Source organism: Argopecten irradians, chromosome 1 (assembly GCF_041381155.1).
Source record: "Argopecten irradians isolate NY chromosome 1, Ai_NY, whole genome shotgun sequence".
Classification (NCBI taxonomy): domain Eukaryota; kingdom Metazoa; phylum Mollusca; class Bivalvia; order Pectinida; family Pectinidae; genus Argopecten; species Argopecten irradians.
Window position 1 is genome coordinate 4,475,768 of NC_091134.1, and position 21,232 is coordinate 4,496,999.

At 34.6% G+C, this 21,232-nt stretch overlaps 1 protein-coding gene across 2 annotated transcripts; it reads right to left on the reverse strand.

Annotated features, from left to right (window-relative positions):
• Window positions 1-1,720: 1,720 nt before the first annotated feature.
• Window positions 1,721-14,970, reverse strand: LOC138315679 (transmembrane protein 163a-like). 2 transcript variants are annotated; one of them, XM_069256887.1, is made up of 8 exons: window positions 14,521-14,966; window positions 9,054-9,176; window positions 7,860-7,903; window positions 7,082-7,170; window positions 6,605-6,701; window positions 5,947-6,058; window positions 4,317-4,458; window positions 1,721-1,988 (listed from the first exon to the last, which is right to left on the reverse strand). In XM_069256887.1, the coding sequence occupies exons 1-8, from the start codon at window positions 14,645-14,647 to the stop codon at window positions 1,955-1,957; spliced, it is 768 nt and encodes a 255-aa protein (XP_069112988.1). In that variant the 5' UTR covers window positions 14,648-14,966; the 3' UTR covers window positions 1,721-1,954. The 2 variants fall into 2 exon arrangements, with proteins under 2 accessions (XP_069112988.1, XP_069112978.1); XM_069256877.1 differs by lacking the exons at window positions 1,721-1,988; window positions 4,317-4,458 and having other exon boundaries at window positions 5,469-6,058; window positions 14,521-14,970.
• Window positions 14,971-21,232: the final 6,262 nt, after the last annotated feature.

A 21,232-nucleotide genomic window follows, 5' to 3' on the forward strand; every position in this document is an offset into this window, starting at 1 on the left:
TTTTGAAAATACTTTTTGATGACAATCTGTAAATGTAACTTTAACAAAGTAACAAGAACGGTATGAATTATTTTCCTCTCTATTTTAGAAATGAGAGATACAATGTAGGTACACGAAATCTATCGCCTTAACACTGTGTTTAAAGCTACGATAAGACTACAGTGTCAGATTTACTACACAAGATCAGCAACAATTATTTCTAATATGTCTAACATTTTGTATCACTGGAATAGTTTGACTATTGAAAATTAAGAAATAAACAGTTAACTAGATGACCCCATTAGGATAAACTGGATTGCAATCGAAGTTTTCTATATAGTTTTGTAATTATTGTGCGAGATAAATCTGTATCAATGCATTAAAATAGAAATTTTTTCTTTTTGTTTGGAGTTCTTTTTTTATCTCGGTACACTATGTATACATTACTGACTAGACGAACTAGAGTCTTTAGAAACCGAAATGATACCGTCTTATTCCATCACTATACATGTATGATCACTTTTGTCACTCCTTTGTGTGAAAGTGTGCATAAATAGAATACATACTTACCCGGTCAAGGATTGGTGAACGTATATACTTACCTGAGCTTCTTCACCATTCGGCTGACCTAAAGATGACACTATTATATATCTAGAAGTCTTTTGAGCTACAATCCTACAGCTAGGACTTAACCTCCATGTCCCGGTTACTGTAAACCAACCTTTTTCTGAGAGACGTAATTTCGCATTTTCTTGGCCAACGCTATTTTCACGGTGATTTAAGTTCGTGACGTACATGTAAAGAGCAATTCGTTGTATATTATCCTTGTTGAATTCTAAGTTGGTTTACAGTAAAACTGAGCCTCAGACACGTCCAGTTTAAACTAGTCAGAAAAGGCGAGACGAATGTGTGGGTTGAGAAAGAAAATAGTTTGCCTAATTCTGGTCTTGGGCAGTTAAAACTAAAAAAAACGTGCTAGATTTTGAACGCTAAAGTCTATTTTAACAACGTTTATCGTTTCTGATTGTACTGAAACTTTGCCAAGTTAATCTATTCTTTTATCACAAAATATGAAGTTAACATAGGAAACTTTCAAAAGTTTCTAGTATTGGTTTGGGTTAATATCGAAGAACGTGTGCGAAGTTTGAAATGAACCCCGTCTGAAAACGTGAATAATGTGAAATTATTACTAAAAGATCGGCTCCTTTTCAGGTATATTTTTTTTCAAATGAAAAATATCAGATGCTCAAGACTATCTAATGAGGACACTTTGGGACTTTAATAACATGTCTGTCACTAAAATGTTACAAATTCTGAAAGCTACACGATTTTTGAAACGTCATTACATTGCAGGTTCTAGATTTTGAACGCTAAAGTCTATTTTTAACAACGTTTATCGATTCTGATTGTACTGAAACTTTACCAAGTTAATCTTTTCTTTTATCACAAAATATGAAGTTAACATAGGAAACTTTCAAAAGTTTCTAGTATTGGTTTGGGTTAATATCGAAGAACGTGTGCGAAGTTTGAAATGTTGCATTATAACCCAGGTGGATATATCAAACGAGAAGTGTGATTTTTCTATCAATCACAGTTGTGCTGATGTGATAAGGTCAGGGAAAAATACACAAATGCCATGTACATATTTACAATATCAAATACTGTTCAACACAACAACCTTCGATCTAGATAATAATAATTTATTCAGATAACGTCATAATGATAAAAAAATATCGATAAAGTGATTTCATGAATAATTTTATTAACAATAACTTTTTAAAACACCAGAAGGGATTCCGTTTCCATTGACATAGATTAATATTTGTTCCGGTGAATTGTACCAAACTGTGTGTCATACTGTATATATTTCCAATTCCTTTATGTGTATAGTCATCAGATGGAACCAGGAGTACCGTAGGGATCCATGGAATGACTATTATCACCAAACGATGTATCACAAATATTCCAACATGTCCTACTTGCTTGTTGCGGAATGTTTCGCTATAAGTCTGAAACAACAGCATAAATACCAACTACAGAAAGAAGAAAAAAATATGTATGATTCAAACTTTGACATTAACAAATAAATGCAAAACTACAATGTAGCTTATGAATTCTAGAATAGATCTTAGAACCCCGTCTGAAAACGTGAATAATGTGAAATTATTACTAAAAGATCGGCTCCTTTTCAGGTATATATTTTTTTTTCAAATGAAAAATTTCAGATGCTCAAGACTATCTGGAATGAGGACACTTTGGGACTTTAATAACATGTCTGTCACTAAAATGTTACAAATTCTGAAAGCTACACGATTTTTGAAACGTCATTACATTGCAGGTGGTACAAACTTATGTCACCAGAATTACAATAAAAATAATTTAATTTTCTTGAAAATGGTTCTATAGTTATATGTATTTGATAGCATCATACCAAAATTATGTCATTGTACATACAATAAATCTATTGTATTTCAGATTCACGACTTATAGGGACAATTCACTCAGGCTAATTCTTTTACATAACCAAGAAGCAAAATATGGCATAAATGTATTGTTCGACATTTCTTATGTATTTTAATTGATACCGTTGTAATTACAAATCGTTGATCAATAGGATTAAGCAGGTACAATATGTACGCTGTACCCATATCCGAGCCAAAGTCACGCACGTTAAACAAATGAACTTCATAATCACTGAGGAAGTGATAAAATGATTTTTTAGGCAAGACAATTCGCCTAATAAGGTTAACACACTACTGTCAGAGCGATTTGAGCAGTTCTAGACAAAAGTAGCATTACTCTACGAGCAAGGGACAGGGTTCAGCATACAAGATGTTCGGCCACAATGTGTAATGGCGGACAGCGAGCAAGTTTGAACATTTCACATGCATTTCACCACCAGTGGCATTTCAGGCATATCACAGTAAAACCGACTTATCTACTTTTCATTAGAAGTGGGGATTTTCCGATGTACATTGTGTATCTATAAATTGTAATATTCTCTTTGACTGAACTTAAACTTTAAACTTTTAATACCAATACCATTTTCAACACGGAATATTAGTTCTTGAGCTTCTTTCATTAGCATTAGCAGTAATCTGAAATATGTTCAAAGTTGGACACAAGGATCACTGCCCTGCAGGTAGGGCTTTAGAATTGTACCTGCTGCCCCTATTGCATGATCGTAAAAGGCGACTAAATTTAGGATCTTATCTTTTCTCTTCTTCCTAACTGACTTTATCTTTCCTAATGCCTCCCTTGGCACCGCCTCACTTTTGGCCTTGAGTTGAGCGTGTTCGCCCTTGTGGAAGGCCCTGGGTTCTCTCCCTGGCCGAGACACACCAAAGTCTATAAAAGTGGTAGTTTCTACTCCTGCTTAGCGTTCAGCACACAGGGAGTGGGACGACTGGTTCGCCCGTTGTCAGTATAATGTGACCGGGTGGGGTGTGTTGCTTGGTGTCTTCGGCGGCATGCTTCAGTGATATAGCACTATAAAAAGGGCAACAGTTCCACTATACAAGAAGACACAACACGAACATACCGCAGTCTCCCAGTACACTCACCTCGCACAACATACACGCAACACACCGCATACATGGGAGGCCGTCCTTACATGACCATAGCTGTTAATAGGACGTTAATAAATCAAACAAACAAACAAACAAACATCACCTTGCCAAATACCCAGAATATTTTTGGAAAACATTATTCTATGCCTTTTATGTCTTTTAGGCGAAGAAATAAAATTTAAAAACACGCAAATAGTAACAAGCACTTAAACCTTTAACACTAACAATTTCAAATTAGATCCTAGACGAATTTCACATCAATGTCTTTTTGCTAATCCGTGTTCAAATATAAACTATGAGATGCGTCTTTTAAAAGTTTAGAAAGTATATGGTTTGTAATTAATCATACCGTTTACTGTTGTTAATTGAAAGGTTTTGAGACGACCTCTAGTGCGATGAACTCTGTTGTTTACATCGAAAATAGGAAATTTCTTAAGACATAACCAGTGAGACGAATAAAAGAAAAGCTTTTAACGGCCAATTATGACACCCACTGTGATGTTATTGTATCACCGCGCAATCATGACTTGTTATTTCATATTGCGTTACAAGGAGGACATATAGTAGACTGACGATTTTGGGAAATTGAAGTTCAGATCCCTTTTTTATTTAGTTTAAGTATCATTTTTATTCAGTGTAATTCCTATAACATTTCTATTATGATTAAAATTGTTTAAATCGGCTTATTTTTTCAAATTGGTGTTGAAAAATGGTATGATACCTGATAATAGTTTTACTGACTCAATTATATCGCAGGACTGTACTTACTTGACAGAAAACGAAAACAGTATAAGACTGCATATTATTCCAAATATAGAGTCTATATACCAAAGACTAGAGTCCGCCATATATGCTTCAAGGGCCCCAACTACCGCAAAACTCATCACCGCACCAATTATGGTAATAGCACCTACAACAACAAGCGATGAAATAATAAGTACTTTGTTATATTTGTTCAATAATAAGCGAAAGATCAACGTCAGGTGTAAGAACAAAAGATGCCTAAATTACTTGTGTACGAGGTATGATTATTTTAATATTCCACATTTTATGATCCCCGCATACGTCGACAGAGATATGTCGATATTGACTTGTTTACCAGATTCCTTACATTTAGTTTATATCCATCATTTCACATACTACTGTTATACAACGTAATGTGAAGCGACATATCTGACCTTGCTATGTCCGATAGTTTTGCGGGTTATGATGAGAGTCGTCAGATTCCACTATTTACTACATGTACTTCAGATGTACTAAAGTATCGGATTCATTGCAATTGCTGAAGCTAACAAAGGTTGTTTACTAATAAAACTCCTAATTTCACTTTCATTACCAGAAGTGTTTCATCATATTTTGAATTAGTAAAAAAATCGAAATTTGCAAAATTTAAGGTATAGAGTCATAGTTTTGAACCGCACACTGATTTACATTATATTATTTCATTAGCCGTGAATCAGTCGACAGGTGAAAAATAATCCCAGGTCTTCCTCTCCATGTTTATCAAAGAGATCGGTTCGATCGCTCATGTGCGTTATCTATAGTAAGTGAGATAAGACGCTAGACAAATATAACATATATCGCTTTTTTATTGATTTTCTCAACCTAGCCATTTTATTTTAAAAACGAAGTCGGTTTTGTGTGTGATGCTGATCAGTACCATCAATGGTAAGTTCATTGAAGCATATCACACGAGTCAGGACGAAGTTACCAATAGGAACCATTAATGAAATCAATGATTACAGATATCGCCAATTTGTAATGATTAACACACACACGCTATCATATATGGACTATTTTTAGCTTCAGTCTGCTTTAAAGTGTTGTTCTGACTTGATTAAAGTTCTCACAGGGCCTTATATACAAAAAATCATTACCGTGTATATATAGTAAATTTTAAAATAACGCTATTTTTGTCTGAAAAATGGATCACAGAACAATTTGAAGAAATAATTGACGATCATTTTCCAAATGTGCAGTTCTTGAGTAATTTGAAGAGAGAAATATTCTCTCAAATAGAGACAATTCGAAATAAAGTGCAAACCACAAAAAAATGTACACACGAATATTCCATGTTTTACAGTATGTACAGGATGATGAAAAAGACCCATGGCTCTTAAAGTTTAAAAGTGCTTTCGTCACACCAAAAGATGTAAATCATGAATTTCATACTTGAATATTCCATGACAGATTTGCCTCGTATTTATATGATGGATGCATAGAAAGTATACTGTGCCGGTTACAAGAAAGCTATCTGTCTTTAAATTAATATTCATGGACTTTGGTAGATGCGAATGCAAAAAAAAAAAAAAAAAAAAAAAAACAAAAACGTGATTTATACAATTCCAGCAAACGACATGTCCTGAAGATTTTAAAAAGTTGCTGTTGTCATACTTACTGTCTGTGAGGAGAGCCATACTCTCTATTTTGTAGCCAATACATATTTTGGAAACACCAAGAATCACATTTATAACACCATTGACAAGCGCTAATGTCCATACCATGCTAGACTGAAACAAACAACAAATAATCAACTATATGAAATGTCACTCAGCGTCTTGTATATTACAATGTCTACAAACTTGCTAGAGGTTTATCATTTCTATACAAAGCGTTAAAATTAATATCTGCTTGCATTTTTGCTGTTCTTTCTCTGAAAATCTGAAAATTCACCATTGGCATATCACCCTTAAGATACTAGGGCAATACACTCTTGTCGCCTGAAGCTGTATTTCATGACTACCCATGCAATAAAGCCTCGTGACGCCATAGCGACAACAAAATTACTATTTTCTCGGTACAATTTTAAAAATGTTTTTCAGAAACTAGGCTTGATTTACTTCAAAAGATACAAATAACGGGATTTATTACGCAATTTCTTGTATGCAGAACAGTCGCGTTTTTTTTTATTCCTTTCAAATCGGCGGAAATCCATAGTAGTAAAATTGAAATAAACCGTCTCGGCAAGCCTCGGGTTTTACAACATTTTGTGACCGTCGGATAGAATATTCCTATCCTTCATATCCTCATATGAAAGACTGTGTAGAGTTACGTACCTTTATTTCTTTTACACGTCGTACTAAATCATATATTGTTTTTCCGACCAAGAAAAGCGAGGACAGTAAAAAGAAGAAACCTATGATGAGACAGGCCCTGCAAAGAATACATATACTTCAATAAAACATCAGCACTCATATTAATACATGTAATGATATACATACGAATCGAATTGTCGACCTAACGAAAGCACAAAATTCACAAATTATGAATGTACTTTATGGTGTAAATCATGCAATTAGTTCCTGGTATATTTCATCAGGTTGGAAATGGGAATTATGTACTGATAATTTTACACCACCAGTGGTCATGTGGTCATATAACAATACCATTATATAAAGCTCTTGTTAGGTTTTCAAATCTAACATAATGCCATTTCCACTATATCTTTGTCGACTTAGTTTGGACCTACAGTATATCAATAAGCAGGTAAGTGTATAATAAATTCTAGAATGATATTAGACTTGAGGTTTTACCTGGATTCTGCAGACTCGGAGTATATTTCTTTACTATGAAATCTCCACAGTACTACTATTGAAGAGGCGCTGTCGAGAAGGGCCGCTAACTACAATGTAACGGAAAGCTATATAAATATGTAGTCAGAAAGTATTCTCACAAACAGAAGCATAATTGTTGTATAGAGCACATTGATCTTGTGTGTATTCCATGTGCACTATTACAGACAATTTAGAAAATAAATACTGTATGAATTTTGCAGAACGGTACTACTGGTAAATGATACATGCATTTAGAGACCACGAAACCATTCGTGAAATAGGGAACAACTAACTAAATGAAAAAAAAGACTTTGGACATGGCCCCTGTTCATACAAGATTGAGCCAAGGATAGAATTTTAACCTGGCCGTTGATTGACTGGCTAATTATGAATTTCAAGAGTAAAATATTTCTGACAGGTAATTATTCCTAGATAACCATGATATGAATTTGGAAATTCAAAATTGAGATTCAGGTTCAAAATATCAATTTTGATAATGAATAGGTAAAAACATTAGCATTTCAGGATTGTTTAGAGCAAAATGCGCCTGAATTAATATAGCTATCCTGGTTGGAGTATGAGCTGAAGGACCCAAACTTTTTTCTATCTAGTGTTATATGAGACCATACTAAACTTAATTATAGAACACAATAGCTAACTAATATTCAGTTGTTTTGATATTGCATTACAAAACTTTAACACTGTGGTCTATGTTAAATTATTTAGTTGGTTGTTCTCAAAAATATGGATAACATACCCCGAATCCAAATAAAGTGGAGCTGTTCCTTGTGATAGAGAGCACTGTAAAGAAAAAAAACAAACATTCTAAAATATACATTACTCTGGAAGTAACTATCAGTTCTTAAAACTAACGCACAATTAGTACAGGTGTGTAACATGCTGCATAGTAAAGACTCAATCAGTTATTAGAATGTCAGAGAAATGCATGAAAAATAACTTTCCATAAAACTATTAGATTTTGTAAGTTATAGCTGGGCTGGTTTTGTCTGCCCTGCAGAAAGAGCGTTAAATTCTATCTAGGGATTCTATAACCGTAAAAGGCGACTAGATTTGGAATTTTCCCTTTTCTTTCGTCCTTACTGATTTTCTTCTTCATAACGTGATATGATACTGATTTATTTTAAACCGTGGTGTGAGCGTTCCCCTGTAAGGAAAGCTCTGAGTTCTATCCATAGCCAAAATCTCTGAAAGAGACAGTCTCGGCTTTTGCTTGGTGTTTAGCATGAATGGAGTGGGACGACTGGTTACCATATGGCCAGAATTGGGTGTGCAGCTCGGTTCTTTGACGGTATGGTTCTCTAGCAAATCACTATAAAAAGTGCCTCACTATTGCAAAGATACACAACACAAACCACCGCAACCTTCTATAACGAAAATACTTTCCACACACGTATCACATTATATCGATGACGGGCAAACCAGTCTTTTTCTAATGGTAGTTGATGGTGTTTCAGTACCAGATAATAACACCCAAAGCCTTATACGCAGGGGATAATGTTCTGTGACCAAAGGCAAAAAGTAAGGCGGTGTCAGGGAATACGTCAGGGAAAAAAAGTAAATTTCTAAATTCAGTTGCCTTTTAATAAGTTAGTTGCTTTTAATTTAAGCTTTGTGATAGGCATACTACACATTTTTTTTCGAATGTAGTACTGTTGTTGTTTCTGAATCATTTTGGTCGTAAGAAAAGCTTTGCTGAAGAAATGGTGTCTGCTTGTAAACACAACTAAAATGGTTTAGGTTATTACATTTTGTATCTTGATGGTTTTAATTTTACGGTGTTTGTATGAAAAACTGGCGGTATGATTTTACAGAATGCATGAATGAACTGCTAGAGTTTGTGATGTTGAAATCAAGATAACTTGAACACCAGGTTACTTCATTGAATATAAAGCTGCACCAAAGTGGGACTACTTTCAGTAGACCGTCTTACCTAGTGCCAGTGTTCCCTGTACAAATGCGCAGATCACGGAGAGCCATGACACCACAATGGCAGCGTACCGGAGGCGGACAGCAGATCGGAAACTTACACGTCGCTTTCTTTCCAGAAGTTCCGCTGTGAAAAATGATAAGACATGGATTAGATCCGGACATGATTTTACTCAATGGCTGAATGATAACAATTTCTGATGTTTCCAGACAAGGACGTTTTGGTGCTCTTGTTACGATATATATGGATCACGGCAATGCAATTGAAGGCCCTGAATTCTATTTAGTAACACAGCACTTAATAGTTAATACATATTGTATTCTTTAATTACTGTAGTGTAGGTTTCATATTGCTGGTTGATTTCACTTACAATACATGCATGGCCAGATTTTAGAGATACGTATCGACAAAAATTGTAGCATTATTTCAGACAATAGGCCTATTGAGGCTCTACAGGAAAAGCGAAGTAATTTGATACTTGTGTCTGTACTAAATGTAGTACAATTGATCATGTCAATGGATTAATCTATTTCAAATGCTGTTTATTACTTCTCGACGACAAAAATACACGGTTTATTATTGTTCAATTATATAATAAAGTATGATGCAATTGGCGTTACTATTTCTCCCAAAGGCCCCAAAGGTCGTCAAATTGCTAAATCAGACCTAATTTTATATTTAAGCATTAATATCATTATATTATAACTTCATCGGGGTATGGAATTAATTTAATTTGCAAACTGTGTGAATCCGATTAGCGGATTCTCACAAGCATTTTCAAACAAAATTTATTTCATAACCCACATGAAGTTAAAATTAGTGACATCAATAAAAAAAATCACAATATTTGATAAAATAAAACAGTTTAAACGTACGATTCCATTGTTTATTCGATTGATTGTTTATCGTCACGTCATGAACACGTCGGAATTTCATGCCGATCTCGGACTTTTTCTTCGAAAAGGTATGAAGAAAAGAATCGGCAAATCAGAATGCCTCATTTAGGATGAAAACAGAGAAAAGTTAAGCATTGATGTCACTATTTTTTAACTTCATCGGGGTATGGAAGAAATTTTGTTTGCAATGCAGTGTGAATACGCTCGGATTCACACAAAAGTTTGCAAACAAATTTATTTCATACCCCGATGAAGTTAAAAATAGTTACATCAATGCTTACAATTAATTTTTCAGACAACTTGATAACATAAAATACGTTTAAACGTACGATTCCAGTGATTTTCCAAAAGATTATTTTTTATAAATCAATACGCAACGTCGACGTCTCTATTGTGACGTCATGATAACGTCGGGTTTCCGCGTCATTCTCGGATTTTTTCTTCAAAAAGCTATGAAGAAAAGAATCGGCTAATCAGAATGCCGCATTTAGGATGAAAACAGAGAAAAGTTAAGCATTGATGTCACTATTTTTTAACTTCATCGGGGTATGGAAGAAATTTTGTTTGCAAACAATGTGAATCCGCTCGGATTCACACAAAAGTTTGCAAACAAATTTATTTTCATACCCCGATGAAGTTAAAAATAGTTACATCAATGCTTATAATTAATTTTTCAGACAACTTGATAACATAAAATACGTTTAAACGTACAATTCCAGTGATTTTCCAAAAGATTATTTTTTATAAATCAATACGCAACGTCGACGTCTCTATTGTGACGTCATGATAACGTCGGGTTTCCGCGCCATTCTTGGGTTTTTTCTTAATAGTATATGAAGAAAAAGGATCTGCTAATCAGAAAGTAGGATTTAGTGTGAAAACAAATAAAAATTAATTTTAATTTTCATGGCCATGATAACTATCCAAACTAGTATAACATGTATACTATCAACAATATCTATTATATTATCGTAACAGGCACCAAGTGATTTTTTTCTTTCTATTTCTTCAGTGTGTATGACCTTAACAAAAATCATCTCACTCCATCCTTTAAAGTGTACTATGAAAACAATCCCCATTTTGCGGAAGTATCGAAGATATCTAACCAAGTTATATATGAAGAGATTACTAATTGATGTTGGACACTTTAAACTTTTACTAAAATTATTAAAATTTTATTTAACTAGAGGACCACAGACGATAGGACAATACAAATACTCCGTGTGGACACTTTGTATTTATCGAAGCTATAAATCCAACCCGTGGGCTATTTAGATAATTTCAGATTTATTTAAGGGAGATATCCGCCAATTGTTTCCTGAACTTTTCGTGACCTAAAACTAATCACCGCCGGTAATTATCTACTTACATCAAATCTAGGCCAATTGTAGCCACGGGCATTTACAGTCCAGCCAATCGAATTTAAAAGTCTACAGTGAAAATCATAGTTAAATATGTCAACGTTTACCACACTATCTATACATACTTCACTGCCTAATACGGACGGCTATTGTTCACAATTGTTGCTACTGTAACTCATTCGTTATGTACTATAGTATCAGACCGCTTAGCATTACATTATAGTAAGTAATAAAAAATCGGGACATTTGGTGACAATTTTATTGTTAATATTTTGATGCAGTACCCAAAATATCCAAAGCCGCAAATACATGTCATGAATTTTATGAGATTATTTCATATTTCAAATAAATCTAGAGAGTTTGTGCTTTCGGCAGATTTAATTAATTCCAGTTATTTACATATTTCATTTGCTCTTGCACTCGATTTGGTTTTCTGCATTTTTGATCTCCAAATTTATTGACATGTTTTATAACTGTGACGTTTTGTTGTACAGAACAGCTGCGCCAAGATGTTTTTTGAAAAAAAAAATATTGTAATATGTTATGGAACATCCAAAAATATTTCAATTAGAAACAGCGAATAAAAAAAAAACAACACAAATTCAGTACGTCTAGATGGAAAACAATACCTATGAAATAAACATAAAAGTCTATATGTAAATAAGGGAACAAACCACCGGTGTGAATATTTGTATACATATTCTGTAGGTCTAGGTTATAAAAACATGTATTTATGAGTGTTCTAGATATCGACATCATTTTTTACGACTACATTTGTCTTCTATTATTTATAGTATGTTACAGCTGTTCAAGTATTCACGTTTTTTATGTCCGGACGTTTTATATTCGTGTACAATGAAATATCGGAAATCGGAATAATCTTTATTTATAGATATATGACTTGTAAATAAACATCATAGCATTGAGAAGCGTTGTCCATAGCGCCGCGAGGGAACATACCAGTAATCATTATAACCCTGTAAGCTGGCATTCACTGAACCGAATGTCTACATCTGTCCTTTTCAGTCATCCGTTTTAATAATGTTATCACCGTAAAACCATTTTCTTTCAAAAAATCTTTAACTCTAATCATATATATTCAAACGTCTATTTACAGTATATCATAATATTTACAGTTTGCACTGACATGGACTCAATAACCATGCATTCTAGTGTTATCATTATCAGTGTATAATGTTAGCACAACACGCGCAGCGATTCTATTGTTACGTGAATAGTTGATGGCGTAGCAACGTGGGATCATGACCCCACTTTTGGCGGGAACATATGAATGACTCGATTCTAATCAGCTGTTCAATCGAATTCGTTGACGATGACGGTAGAGAAAAAAATATGTGTATTTTAATAAAAAAAATATGCAACTGGCGCGGGAATTAATAATATTCATTTACTTGAAAAACTGTAAACATAAGGAATATATGCTTATTTTGTTGAGGTTATGAGGGTATAATGATAATGGAGCCCGTGTAAATTTTATGTAACCCGACTTCGCCGGGGTTACATAATTTACACGTGCTCCATTAACCTCAACAAAATAAACATCTATTCCTTAAATATTTATTCAATAAAATTTCTTAATATTAATTGTATTGCTCTTTTTATTGAGCAGTTTTATCATCGAATAGTTACTTCCAAGTCTTGATCGTGAGTTTTACATTTTCATAACCGGAAGTTTATTATCTTAACTCCACAATTTCCATCCTCTGCGCTGAAAGTTACTCGTCCGAGAACTGCACTTTGCATTTCGGATCCTAGTTTAGGAATTGTGCATTCTCGACACCAAAAATTACGTGTCAAATTCTTTTATTGCGCATTTTGAGCACCGGAAGTTACTCGTCGCATTCTTGCATAGCGAATTCACGACACCGGAAATTATTCGTCATCGTCTTGGACAATGCATTATCAGCAATGCTCGTCCAATGATCACGATGTGTCCCAGTTTCCGCCAGTAGAATCGTCCCTATATCTACCCCATCCAGCATCCGTACGTACTATATACGTTTAAATGATTAATGCGATATTTGATGTGAATGTCTTTCGTGTGAATTGCATATCTTCATAATATTGATTTGATAATAAACAAGGGACTTTAATGTGCTATGCGTAAGCAAGGGTATTGTTTGTGAAATTTATCATTAATCTTGAACATCAACAGATGTTCTTAAAGAATAGGACATGTATGGTTCACGAGACATCCCGGCTTATTTCTATCTAGCTGACTCCGTTATAAATATACATTGAAAACCGTCACGTATTCTAAGATGAGCACCATACATTTCTCAATCCGTTGTTATATCGACTTAATGGAATAAGATATTATCTATTTCACTTTAATCCACATAAAGCAGAAAAGCGCAGCCCCATTGATATTTTAACCGGGACGTTAAAATCATAGCTGGTCTATATCTTTGTATGTGTATCAGTTCTCCAACTTTCTCTTTGCTGGTTAAGAATTATCCTGAGTGAAACCCATTGTGTCCATATCTGGTTGTGTCTATAAAGGCATGTAATCTCCATGCTGGTGCTATTTGTAGAGGGATTTAATACCAATGGAAGATGTATGAACTAACTAGGTCAAAATGAGATCAAATGAATGTAAATGTTGGGTATTTAATTAAAAGTAAGAAGAACGTTTCGCAAACAATTGCAAAAACCCCAGTGAGAATAATGGATCTGGAAAATATCTTCATGTTATTATGAATACCTTATTATGTATGTCATATCACCTTGGACAGTAGGTAAATTACACTCTGTGATATAGACGTCGTTCTTATAAAATTACAATCATGGCTTTGTTTTACAATTTCCCCATTCTCCCCTTAATGTCTGAGAAGTGAAGAACCGATGCCTTCACCTTGATCTGTTTACGTTACGCTACACATCGCACGAAGTTGAATTGATTTTAATCAATTTTAGTTCTTTAACTTTAATTTTGGATAGGAAATAAAGACAAAACCTGTGCATTGATGTTATCAGTTCATCTCGATAATGGGTTGGAAGTTAGGGCCTGCTTACTAAAAATAATAAGCCGTTATCCAAGTAGTATGAGACTGTAAGCTAATGCTTTTGTATATGGTTCCTCTGTCGAGTAAATTAAGTGAACACGTCGAACATGTTCGGTTTGTACTTACAGTATGCCACTCTTCTCGGTTCAACATTAAGTTAACAGACCTTACCCCTCTTATATCATACCTTTCTCATGGGAGAATAGGGACATTTCGTGTTTGCCATTCCCCGTATGGTTGTCCAAACTTCCAACTTTTTTTATGTCCGAAGTCCCATTAGCGATAGTTTTGTACTTTTCTTCATTATCCGACATTTTGTCCGTGCGCAGCACGCTGCTGGACAGAGTCCACCGAATTAAGTCCTTATTAGGTCTGGTCAAGGCCTTCGTGTGATGTGGTCACTCTGACACTAGCCCAGAGTTAACAGTTCCTCCTCACTCATCACTGAGTACGTGTTCAAGTCATACATGACAGCTGTACGGAATAAAAAACTATCATCAAGATTCATCCCACTTATATCCTGGCAAGCTTTTAACTTTTATGTGATGTTGGTATTTTATCCCGAAAGAATCGAATCCTAGTATAGGGGCTAAGGTATATAACAATAACACGACATACGTGCATACTATCTATATATACACCTACAGTTAGTTAGTAGTACTAGCCATAAGGGGTTCAATTACTTCTGGTATATGTCTGCTCAGTCAAGCGGAACTTTTTTACTTTAATAGTTTACTTTCAGATTAAGAATTCGGTAGCATGCGATATCTCATATTGTTAGTATAGCTTGTAATGAATAGTACCCGTTCATAAACTCATAACATATGTGCGTGCTAAACTTTTATTTAATTTGCCCAGAGGAGTTTAATTACACCCGCACGCTTTCGTTTATGTAGGATCGCGCATATCTTGACATATTTTTGGACTTTATTTTGATCAAATGCTCTTAATCTCGGCTTGCAACACGGGTCAATGGAGACTGTACACGTTTCCAAAACCTACTTTTACAACCTTTCAGACAAGAGGAGAACTGTGGGTTGACATCAATCACACACCTGCCAAAACTTTATACTTGATAAACCAACAGGTATAATAGGAGCTGCTGGGGTAAATGGTATTCCTAGGAAATAACAATCGCAAAACTCCTGTTTGAAAGAAAAATATGAATATCTGAAGACTCTTTTGAAGAAAACTTATAGATTTATTGATTTATATACGAGTTAAAACGAAACAAAAAAAAATCAATTAGCGAACTTTTCAATCGGAATTTCCGTGATTTCACATTGGAATAAAGTTAAAAAATAACCCAATTAATAAGGTTCAAACAACAATGTGAGTAGCCTTGATAAGAGCAATATAACAAACGGACGGATGGGAGACAGAATAGACCATATGATAAGTATTTTTCACAATTTTATAATTCTAAATTATATCTTATACCCATTTCTTTGATATTAATATGTACTGGAATATGTGGTTTAGTTTGATTTATTATATTTACGTTCTATTAACAGCCAGGTTCATTTAAGGACGACCTCCTATGTTTGTGGTGTCTCGGGTGTGTGAAGTGCGAAGTTTGTGTTTTCGGAGACTTAAATAATGGTGTTGTTCCTTCTTGTGGAACCGCTTGTCCTTTTTATAGTGATATATCATTGAAGCATGCCGCCGAAGACACCAAGAAACATACACCATCTGGTCACATTATATCAATCGACAACGGATGAATCAGTCATCCCACTCTCTGTATGCTGATCGCTAACCATGAGCTGAAATTACCTCATTTATCATATATTACCTCATAGATATACTCTATTTTGTGAATTAAACCATTTGTTATAGACAGCGCTCTCAGTACATGTTTGTAATGGAAATATTTTGCAATTTGTAAGAAAAAAACAAGATTGAAGCGAAAGAGAGAGAGACGAAGTGGTTGGTTTTTTAATTAATATTATAAAATTATTCAGAAGAATGAGTTTCACAATATTAAATCAACTGTATTGTCTAAGAATAAATACCATTCATCGTTTAACAAAGATAAATTGAATTGCTGCCCCTTGTACCATACCATCAGTAACATAACACTTGGTGGGGGCCACCAGAGAACACACATCTACACACCTCCTTAATCAACCATACTTTATGTAAGTATATACGACTTTAAAGGTGTAATTCACACATACGGTAATGAATCTTAAAAGAAATTAAATCGATGTAGTCCCGCAAATTACACACATGCGGTATCAACGACTTTTAAATGGAGGAAATCAATCTATATTAAATATGACGTCAATAATTACGACGCTTTAAAACCCCACAAAACCTATCCTAATGGGTCATATATTACAAATAATCATCAACAACTACTGGTATTCATACACTATAGTATTGTTCCCAAATCTTGAGCATGTAGACCTTTCGTCAAATATTTTCCAGCTAAGAGTCCATGCGAATTACAATAATGGATTTTAAAAATTCATACAGAATCATGACACTTTTCATCATATGAAGAAGATTCCCCAAATTAATGTCCCTTTAAATCTGATGGTGTAAACATGTAATAACCCATTTTGACAAATAGTAAGCTAGATCAGGGCTTTTTATTAAGAGAAGACTATAGAGACTCATCAAAACACACAATAATAGTCTTACTTGCTGCACATGTTGACGAAAAATCGGTTAGATCGTAGAATTCCTCGAGTGAAATTCAAAAATTTACCGATAAGCTAAGTCAAAAAGTTTAAAGGTAGGTTCTAATATCTATTGATGTAGAATGAAACAGTACACATGAAAGACAAGGTTGAGCAGACGACATTAAGTTCACAACGAGCTAAAATTTGTGTAAAATCATAAACAGGTGTTGACATAAAATATCCACTGAAGTATTTTCTATACCTCTTACATAGACTATACCGTCACCTAGTGACCGATCAACCATGGAATATCGAGAACGCCATTAAGGAGAACGGTTAACCTGTTTCTTCTAATATTTTCTCTCGTTATTTGTCAATCTGATATACATACTATCATTTGATAATTGACACACATTAGCTGTTCTAGTACTCGAAATCTCAATGGTAAACACGTGCACCTAATCCAGAATTTATAGAACCACGGGTCCTTCACGTACATAATGGTCCAGGAAAGAGTGCCTTTTGAACCCCCCTCCAAAAATAATTTATTCTTGCATGAATTTCTTCTTGAATTGTATCTGCTGCCCCTATTGCACTATTGCATGTACGTAAAAGGCGACTAAATTTAAGATCTTATCGTTTCACTTCATCATAACTAACTTTCCTCTTCCACAATAGTGTATCAATAGTAGTTTCTACTCCTGCTTAGCGCTCAGCATACAGAGAGTAGGATGACTGGTTTGCGCGTTGTCAGTAAAATGTGACCTGATGGGGTGTGTTGCCTGTCGTAGATAGTTGTGTCAGTAAGGTTTTTCTAATCTCAAAAAATAAGACCATCACATAATATAAATGGCATATCCTGCAGAATTTCCAAGCTAAGAAAAACACCAGCTCTTTACATTTTTTCATAACATTTTCGAACCTTTTGAAAAGTTAACATGACGGGTATGAATGTCGGTCGGACAACGTTGATGCGCATGCATTATAGAGGACTTGTGACGGTTATATTTATGTTGCGGCCCATCGCATGGGTCTTTCAATCTTTGACCGTGTTCCACATGACCTGCATAAGGAAGCTGCAATCTTATGGTATTTTTGAAGATGATGTAGGTCTCATGAGCTAATTTCTCATATGATGATATCAGGACGCACGGGGGTCAACACCACTGGGTGGATTACTCTCATTAAAGTCCACAGGGCTCGATCCTCGGTCCTCCTAAACTCATCATGTTTATAAATAACATTTTTATCGTTAGTAAGGAGGCTGATATGTATGATCACATGTGCAATGTGATTATGTAAGCTGGTGTACAACCTAGGGAAAATATAAAACGTAGCTGCGGAGAATAACAATACACGGGTCTATCTAAATAAAAATAGCGTGAAAACATTGGCATTAAAGCAGTCAATATGTTTTGGGATGAAACCGTTTTATTGATCAAGCTGTATAAGTGCTGAAAGGAAATGAAGTTTAAACAACGATAAAGAACAGTTTGAAAATGTTTTAAGACCGAGTGAAATCCTCCCAACAACCAGCAGTTCTTGAAAGCATATTTTGATCTTTAAAGTGAACAGTCGGGCAAGGATAGCTAAAGTCGGTAAAAATGGTGTGAATGTATCCAGTATAATTTCTTATGAAATGGAAAAATAAAATCTCTCGTCAAAATCTGTCTGCGTCCGAAGAAATTGATTTAAAGTATGGAAATTCTAAAACGTCCTCCCGGCTCACTGTGTCCGTGGTTACATTTCCACGCAGCCTCGCTTTCAATGCTTTCAACTTTTCTTTACTTTAATGGTCAGAACTGGGAAACTAAGCAGAACTTGACCGTCGTATTAATATGTGAGAACTTTTGGAAGGCCAATGAACGCATTTAGACTGGTTTTCTTTGCCCGACTATTCACTTTAAATGCATTGTGTTATTCAAGTTAATATAATTTTATTTACAGAATTTCTTGAACATGATATTTTAAATGCAGAAAAAAGAAGAATTATAACTTGGTGGTTTAAGGTGGTTTATATATATATATTTCAATAAGGATATCTAATTTGATCTGACTTTGTAAAATCATCATTGAATTGTTTCACAACATTATGTAAGTATGATGGGTTTATAGCAATACAACATTTTTAATTTCATAAGTAATTATTTTACCGTCTTTGAAAATGTCGCTAAAACAGATAAACCACCATTATTGTTGCATTATATGTGTGGGGTAAACCTAACTCCTCCTCGTCGAATCGCCACCACTCTATACAACAAAAGTGATTGTTATATGACTGTGAGTTTTGACGTTTTCTGATTGGTCTAGACCACTCGGTCAGGTCTTGGCAAACTGCTATGTCAACCTGAGACCGATGAACACCTGTTCAGAGGTTGACATTGCAAATCCGGTAACCTGGCTTGAAATAGACACAGGGAATTCCCTGTCTCTTCCACATTTTTGACCAATCAAAATAGAGCATTGCCGACCATCGGGCAACAGCCAAATCCAACATGGCAGACAACATTGAGATAGGATTAGGAACGATATTTTAATACATTCTAAATGTAGCTATATGTACGAAAATTATATTTTGAAGGATTACAGCAGAAGTGAATGTACTGAAAGTACCTACTGAGGATACATGGACGAAGACTTATTTTTAACTTTTTGTTTAATTAGTCATTGCGCTGTCCTTGCTTCAAAATTGTTCCAAGTGGCAAATTTTGTACCATTGTAACTTGTTATCGTTTCATATAACAAAACAATTATTGACTTTATGTAGGTTACTACGTGGAAATGTTAAACCTTCGGCCTCAGGGAATATCACCTTTCTCTCCTCGTATTAACCTACAAAAAGTCAATATTTGTATATTAATAATCACATTCCAGGTTAACATTAATGATTCGCTGTAATTCAGTACATTTATGGAACCGGAGGGGACTATGTTTTGCCTGCCTGCCTGCCTGTCTGTCTGTCTGTCTGTCTGTCTGTCTGTCTGTCTGTCTGGAATTCGTTTCCAGGCAATAAAGAAAAAAAAAATCAACGGATTTTGATCAAACTTCACACAATGGAAAAGCATATGGGAAAATACAGCTTTGGATTGAATTTTAGGGCAAAAGGTCAACTTCAAATCTCACTATTACTAAAAATAGATTGTTTGAAAAATATCGTTTCAAGAACGGATTTTGATCAAACTTCACACAATGGAAAAACATATGGGAAAATACAGCTTGGGATTGAATATAAGTTCAAAAGGTGAACTACAAAGGTCATTGTTACTAAAAGTAGATTGTTTGAAAAATATCGTTTCCAGACGATAAATTGAGGGAAAAAAATCAACGGGTTTTGATCAAACTGTGAACAATGGAAAAACATATGGGAAAATACAGCTTGGGATTGAATTTTGGGGCAAAACGTCAACTACAAAGCTCACTGTTACTAAAAATAGATTGTTTGAAAGAATTTCGTTTCCAGATGATACCTTGAGAAAACATCAACATCAAACTTCACACAGATTGACTGTTACTAAAATAGATTGTTTCATAAATTTTAGTTTCCGATTGATAACTTCAGAACATAGCAACGGAATTTTTTCAAACTTCATGCTCTGGTTACATAGGAGAAAACATAGCTTAAGATTAAATTTGGGGTCAAAAGGTAAAAAAATAGTTTGTTTCACAGGTTTCAAGCAATAATAACTGGCCATATATTAGAACAAATTAAAAGACGGCAGGGGACGTATGTTACTTGCAACACTACTGTAGGCTTATTAGTCTCAAAACATGACAAAGGTCAGAAGCTGGGACGTGTATCACGTGTAAAAAGCACGAGAATCTAGCGTGTGACGTAATGTCTGGAGCAGTTTACACTAGGCCTTATGTAACTTTTATTCCATCATTTTTTCCTGGAATATAGAAAGCAAGTGTGATATATTGCTGTGTTGTTGTGTTGGGCATTAAGCTGAGATATGTTTATTAATTTAATACATGGTTCGTTTGTTTCATCTGATCTTTGCAACTGTTTTTAAGTCGAATGAACATGTATCTTGAACATCACTGGCTTCCCCCCACTTATTCATACATTTCCATGACAATTAGTTATATTTTTAATTAGTTTGTTTATCAAACATCATTTCTTCTATTCCGGAAGTTTGTTATGAAAAAAAATCTGGAAACTACGTGTAGTGGCAAAGTAGTCACATGTTATTGAATGATGATACCAGAATATATACATGGTACAATTGTAAAAAAAATAAAATAAAAAAAAATAAGAAAAAATACATT

Bases quoted from the DNA above. Each gene is read 5' to 3' on its own strand.
- LOC138315679 (XM_069256877.1), bottom strand. From the start codon at position 14,647: ATGTCGGATAATGAAGAAAAGTACAAAACTATCGCTAATGGGACTTCG. The intron at 7,171-7,859 runs GTATGTTATCCA...GTTACATTGTAG, and splicing joins CCACTTTATTTGGATTCGGG to TTAGCGGCCCTTCTCGACAG. The intron at 6,702-7,081 runs GTAAAACCTCAA...TATTCTTTGCAG, and splicing joins TCCGAGTCTGCAGAATCCAG to GGCCTGTCTCATCATAGGTT.